Raw genomic sequence first — 7,491 nt, forward strand, 5'->3', positions numbered from 1 at the left:
TTTTTATTTCTAATAAATTTATTAAAATTATCCTTTAAATAACTTCTGTGCTTCTTATAAATTATTAAATATAAGAAAATGATATATACAAAAATAATTAATATAATAATTAATTTACATTTACGATACTTATACAAATACTTATACAAAGTATATAACTTATACAAAGTATTCACGTATATTATAAATTTTCAATACTGGTAGTATATATCCAAATACGACCTATATTAAGCACTGCGTCTATTTCTCGTGATTAAATTGTTGTTAATATACATAAAATGCAATGTTTAAAAGAAACTCATCTTGATTAAAAAATTTGAGAGATTAGCTTGATTTTATACGATTTTGTTACGATTATTTGTACAAAAACGAGCGCAAGTCTAAATATAAAAATTCGAAATTATATAATCATAAATAAATATTTTAAAAATCACATACTTAATGGAAGAATTGATTATGTTATTTAAATTAATTTTATTTTTATTAATTTATCAGGGAGTTAATTAACGATTTTTAAAATTTTTTAGGTGCAATCAGTATGCCAACCGACATCGTAGTTACATCGGCCTCGGCCACGGTTTCAGAGGAGACAAGTAGAGGTCGGGACCTAGGCCTTGGACAGTCTCCAAGATCAGGCCCCTCTTCTGCAGCCTCGTCCTCCAATTCTAGCGCGGCGTCAACCTCAAGAGGATTTGATCCATCTAGCACTCTCGCCTATCATCATCATCGTCACAGCTTGGTAACTGGTCTGGGTCATGCTCATCATCGAGAATCATCAGCCTTTGTGCCTGTGGTGCCTTCAAGATTACAACTCACTCCATATCCAGGTGAAATACATCCCCATCTACCCGGACCACCGCCCTCTTCCTCATCGTCAACGAATTCGGAACATGAAGTCGGCCCTGAATCTTCAGTAGCTAGAAAAAGCTCTTCGAGTTACGATATTATGGCGATGATGGCCGACAAGAGAAAAGAATTGGCGAGAGGTCTTTTACTACCACCACATCCTCTCCTTGAACCACCTGGTTATCCGGTATTTGCCGGTCCTTTTCCAGGTAGTTCCGCATTGTATCCCCCAGGTGGTCCATTAGCCCATCAGCATCTGGATCGAAGGTTACTCAGAGCACCTGGCAGGGCATCCAGACCGAAGAAACAGTTTATTTGTAAATTCTGTAATCGACAATTTACGAAATCATACAATCTTCTTATTCATGAGAGGACTCATACCGATGAAAGGCCGTATTCTTGTGACATATGTGGCAAGGCGTTCAGGCGGCAGGATCATCTTAGGGATCACAGGTACAATATACAGTTTTTTGTTTTTAAATTAATTAGAATCAATTGATTGAATTAAATAAATTAGCTTCACGTAAAAAGAATATGATAAATTAATTTATTTAAATTTTTATTGTATGTTTATATTGTATTAATTTGTTTTGTATTAAGTATCTGCAATAAAGATAACAAAAATAATAGATAAAAATAAAATGAAGATGAAATTTTTAAATCTTTGAATTATAATAAATAGAATGTAGATTTTTTTATTTATTAACTATTGTTATTTCTTGATTTTTATTTTTTTTCTTAGGTATATCCACAGCAAGGAGAAGCCTTTCAAATGTGGTGAATGTGGTAAAGGCTTTTGTCAAAGTCGTACTTTAGCAGTTCACAAGATTTTGCATATGGAAGAATCTCCACACAAATGCCCTGTTTGCGCGAGAAGTTTCAATCAGCGTAGTAACCTCAAGACGCATCTTTTAACGCACACGGATCACAAGCCTTACGAATGTACGTCATGCGGCAAAGTATTCCGCAGAAATTGCGATCTCAGGAGACACGCATTGACACATGCCGTAGGCGATGTTCCTCCAGAGGCACTGGAAGAGGCGTTGAGGGATGATGACAGTCCCGAAGAGGATTGCCCTGAGCCTGGACCATCTTCCTCATCGACGTCCACAACACCGTCCGTATCTTCTGCATCTTCTAGTTCGTCTGGATATCCTTCCCAAGGATCTTCAGTCCCACCACCTGCGCCTACAGCATCGGCTTCAGCACCATCTCTTCCTCAGAGACCTCAACTTCAGATTAGAAGGGATTTATTACCCGCTGTGAAGACATCGACGGTGACCAGTGGAGCTTCTGCGGCTCATTCTGTCACCCAAAATCCACCGGCTGCCCTTCCGCCGCCACCCCCACTCATTTTGGCTTCTTATCGTCGAAGAATTGGCTCTCCAGGTCCTTCCAGAGTATTTCTAGAACTTCAAGAGCGCGAGCGCGAGAGAGAACGAGAGATGGAGCAGAACAGAGAAAGAGAACGTAACAGGGAGCGTGACAAGGAAATAGCTAGACCACCAAGAGCACCAACACCACAACCACCACCACCACCACCTAGACCTGCACCAGCACGTCAGGGTTTTACCATTGCAGATATAATGGGTCGATAGAAAATTTGTCGCAGGTAGTTTTCCTGTGCTTGAATTTTTCTTTTATATATAGGCTCTATGGATTACACGAAGGAGAGGTACCGGTCTTCACAAAGAATAGTCTTTCTAAAGATTCTATGAATTCTATAATATTTTTGGAATGCGTAAGAATATGGCTAATAACTTGTTAAATTTGTCGAAAAATCTTATTTGTATGTTATTTATGCATATGTTATTGCAATACATTTTTCATGTAAATATGAGAAAATTTAAATGAAAGAGTTTAAACATAAGCAGGTGAGAAAGATATCTTCATAATTTTTTTAAAATTCTGGGTGCGCGCAATTCTAAAATAGTTATTAGACTCGGAAAAACTTAACCCTCTCAATCCAAAATTATTAGGCATAATTCGATAATATATGCATATATTTGTATATTATCCTGTTATGCCCAATATATAAATAATAATATAGAGAAATGAATTGTAAAATTATAATTTTGTATACGGATTCATATAATATACAAAATAATAATTTTATTATAAAAATTATGTATTATATATTAAATAAGATAATTTTTCAAAAATACGTAACAAGAAGATATTTTCATTATTACATAACTTTGAATGCAATATTGAGAAATAATTTCCTAGGAATGAGACGGTTAGAATAAATATATACCAAAAATGTGCCTTAATAGTTTGTTGTTAAAAAACAGGTGCTCTCACTTCATGCTATAGTTGTAGAAGCCACAATACTTTCTGCGACACGCGTGAATCACACGATAACGAGGTGATAGAGAAAATGGAAGTCCAGAAGATATTAAGAAAACTGCGACTACGACGAAGTCGTATTCTTTTGTCCTGCAGTTATTCGAGAGAAGGGATAATGCAAATTTTGCGGTCGGGGTAATAACCTGTGCCTGTGCCACCGTGGCAGGTGCAATACGGCTTTGTACCTGCTCGATCCGCGCGCGAAATACCTGCTCCTTGCTACTGCTGCCGTTGCTTTTCCCTTCTAAAAATATTCCGACCTTAGACGAATATCAATATTTTTTTCTTCCCCTTCTCCTCCTCCTCCTCCCCACCCTGTGCTCTCGACTCGAAGAAGCATTAATGGTCCTTTTGTGAGACCCAAACTGTATACTATCCGACCGCAGAGGCGACCCTTTCGGACTATGCCTCTAACGTCTACAAAGGTATACCTTCTTTTCAGTGGATTTTTAAAGAATCCAGTATTAGAACGATCCCTCGAATATACATTCTAGAATAGCTTTCCGTTTTTAAAGCGTCCATTGTGATTAAATAAAATTTCGAATGTTCGAATGTTCGAATGATCTGGCCAACTATGCGTTAACGCGCGTTATGGATGAAGAATACAACATAATCGGGTACAAAATATATGCTTGAAATGATATTTAATAATAACAATGTATTGTCGTCTTTCTTAATTATAAAAGTACATAGATTTTTATAAATACTGAAATTTCTCATTCCGTTAAGGACTGTCTAAAAGCGAACAATCATTTCCACAACGCTTTGTTTTGCGCGAGATTATTAGAAATAAATTAAATTAAATTCTATTTTTTACGGATATGCTTATAATATTATCTATAATTACAAGTATTAAACAAATTTGAAATTACTATCATTAAATGTATTCCAAATCTGATTTTTCTTAATAAATTAATTTAATTTATTTCCAAGTTGTTTTAATGGCAGCGAAACATTGTGAGAGGAATATCATGAATTTTATAAATAGCTGATATGAATGTTTTACATTCGCCATTCAAATAGTCGAGTAATTGTACATGAGACTATTTGCGTAATGTTTTATATGTGTAATAATAATAATGTAATTATTATACTTTAAGTATACTACGAATTTTCCAAAAGTGTGGGATTCGAATGTTACATTACTAATTAGAACACAATTATCAAATGAATATTAATAACAAAATTATATCACGTGTTCAAGTTATAAAATATAAAAATGTATGAAAGTTGCGTATGAAAGTAGTCAAGTGAGAAATTAGTTCTAAAATTCCATCCTGACTTACAATATGATAATGTTAGTAATCTATGTTTTAAACACAAATGTAATTTTTTTATTATGTACGTACATGTGAAAAATACAATCTGTGCGTGCGTGCGCGCGCGCGCGCGCGCGTGTGTGTGTGTGTGTGTGTGTGTGTGTGTGTGTGTGTGTGGGTGTGGGTGTGTGTAGGAAAGCGAGTGTGATAGCAATAAAGAGAGCGCAAAAAGAAAAAAGTAACAAAGAAGATGAAAAGAAAGGAAAAGAGAAAAGTATGTAAGAAGACACATTTGATGTGCTCTGCGATGCAATTTAATGTATAGTGATATATGTAATGTACAATATACTACGTACAACGAGAGCCTGCATCGAAAATTACAACGTGCGAGCGATCAATTTCCTGTTATTTTCTACGTTATTAGTTTATTCCTTATATCAGTAACTATATTTTTAGATTTATATGAAAGTTAATAAGCAACTTTGTAAATTATATTAAGAAAGATGAAATAAAAAAATATAAAAAAACGGTAACAGCTGTAACATATTTACTGAAAAAGCATCTTACAAGAATAAAATTACATTAAAAATACTATACTTAATTTATATTTTGTATTTATACAAACAATGATTTGAATGATTAAATTAATTTAATGATTTAAATTAAATATTAATTAAAATTATAAATCGCAACTTTTGTAGTTTTAGAAATTTTATAATATATTTTACAAACTATAGTAGAGTAAATATTTATACTATATAGCAAAGTTTTGTAAGATATAATTTAGTAAATTGTATAGAATGTGTAGAGATAACTACAATTGCAAAATCAATTTACAATTAATTTAAATTAACAATAATATTTATTATATTAAATATGCAATCCAATATTTCAGTCTGAACTGAAATATCGACTGAAACACTAAATCCTTTTTTTTTTGGAAGAGTACTTCTAAAGGTATACAGCCGACAGTAGCTAACTTATCCGCTCAGATAGAAGGAATTTATATTAATGAAATTGTAAAATAAATTCTGGACATATTTAATTTACTTATAGATTTTATTATAGTACATATTAAAAAGAAAAAATAAAAAATTAAATTGCACGATACGCAATGATGGTATTTACCAACTGTTAGTTTCTTCACGTACATTTATAATCTTCCAATACTTTTATCTAGATAGCGCAAGAGCTTCTGTACAAATACATAAAAAGTAAAAAAAACGAAGCTAAAAAAAACAGAAATAGCTTGGCATTTTTAATTTTATGTTAAACTTATAGATAAGTCCAAAGTATTATAAACTAGGAGATATAAATATTCACAATTCCAAGGAAACCGAAGCTTAGGTTTAAAGATACAAATTTTAAACGTGCCTTTAAGCAACTTAAAGTATATTGACAATGTCCACTATGTTATCTTAATCCTTTGTGAAAGAAAAAAAAACCTTTGTTTGACGGAAACCATCCGTGCACTACAGTTCAAATAGTATGTAACTGAATAAATGAAGATAAGATAATTTCGTGACGGCTTTAAACTATGCTGGATTTTCATTTTTTTGCAGAAGAAAGCTTGAACGCAGCTATCGTAGAAAAATATTAGCAAAAAATATTGTTTACATTATGTCTAATTCCTGTATATAATTTATTTTAATTATGTAATATTTTTCTAATATTCTTTTCTAACATTTTTTAATTAGAATAATATTGATAAAATTTTAACTTATATGTGTGTGTGTGTGTGTGTATATATATATATACTTTGTTAAATAAACATTGTTTTTATAAGATAAAAAACTTCGCTATCTTCAAATTGAATTAATTATCCATCATAAGGCGAAATAAAATTGTGATATTTTGCACATTATTATATTGTATATTAATAAAATTTTATTAAAACTTATATATTAATAGACTAATAATATATTTATAAATATCTTTTTTATGAGTTATTATTTTTTTCAATTAATTCTATCTTTGAAATAGTATCAAAATATTTTTAAACTATATATATATAAATATAAATAGAAAACTGAAATATCATCATTCATTTATTTATATTGCAAAAAAAACATCCTCTTTTTATTGCAGAAGTGCATACAAAAATTTCTTGTTAATTAATAAAAATAAAAAAATTGTTTTTTTAACGCTTTGTCGAGAAGTTCGTTGTAAAAATGCCGACGGGTTTCCAGGTGAACTTCCGTTTTGGCTCGAATATTGGGCGATTTACTTGCGAGAAAGTTTGTTTGTTGTACTTAAACGTATGTTGTGCCGCTGTCAGCTCAGCTCATACATTTTACGAGCCAAGCTCCGCCGCTCGCAGACGACTTTATGGCGGGGGAGGTGAGTAAAAATCGACAAACAATCTATTCCATCCGTACATGTCGGGCGCGGCCCGTCGTTGTTACACGAGATGATAAGTCCTACACGAATATGTCGTCTTCATCGTCTTTCTACTTCCTCAGCCGGCCTCGTTGTCGGTCTCTCTGTGACGGCGGCAACTTTCTGTGAAAATTTCGGCGTAACTCAAAAGCTAAGTCAAACATGGGCGTGTTTCACGAGGTGTCTCAGTAAATCCGGTAAAGCCGCGAAGGCAAATTCCTGCGAGCGACACACGTCACACTTTGCTTACGCATCGTGTACGTATATAGATATACATATATACATATATATGTATATATTATATACATATGTATCGCAAACTGGATGTGTCTACTTAGGCATTTCGCACGAAAATTGAAAATCACTTTGTCGTGAAAAAGCTATAAATGTCGAATAATAAGCTTCTCGCAGAAGCTTATTCTCTTTGACAAATAATATCTCGAAGAACAATACTCATTTGACAAAATAAATGTAGACAAATAGAGGTATCATACGTTTATTTTTTGGATGTCACAAACTAATATATCATATATGTAATAGATAATTAATTTTTTAACAGCATTTATTTATCTTTCTTTATAATGTTTAAAGTATATAAATTTCAGTTGAATATATAAATTTGTAACATTCTTCTAAAAATTTTCAAAAGTGGGTTTGA

The 7,491-nt window shown here is 32.5% G+C and overlaps 1 protein-coding gene across 1 annotated transcript; it reads left to right on the forward strand.

The window, feature by feature from the left end:
* The first annotated feature begins 538 nt into the window (after window positions 1-538).
* Window positions 539-2,444, forward strand: LOC105627053 (protein bowel). Its single transcript, XM_012208331.1, has 2 exons — window positions 539-1,299; window positions 1,589-2,444. The coding sequence occupies exons 1-2, from the start codon at window positions 539-541 to the stop codon at window positions 2,442-2,444; spliced, it is 1,617 nt and encodes a 538-aa protein (XP_012063721.1).
* Window positions 2,445-7,491: the final 5,047 nt, after the last annotated feature.

This window comes from Atta cephalotes (assembly GCF_000143395.1).
Source record: "Atta cephalotes unplaced genomic scaffold scaffold00008, whole genome shotgun sequence".
In the NCBI taxonomy this organism is placed as follows: Eukaryota; Metazoa; Arthropoda; class Insecta; order Hymenoptera; family Formicidae; genus Atta; species Atta cephalotes.

What these genes read in the sequence shown, in the direction of transcription:
- LOC105627053 (XM_012208331.1), top strand. Translation starts at nt 539, where the DNA reads ATGCCAACCGACATCGTAGTTACATCGGCCTCGGCCACGGTTTCAGAG. An exon ending in GATCATCTTAGGGATCACAG is followed by an intron (nt 1,300 to 1,588) that starts GTACAATATACA and finishes TTTTTTTCTTAG; the next exon opens with GTATATCCACAGCAAGGAGA.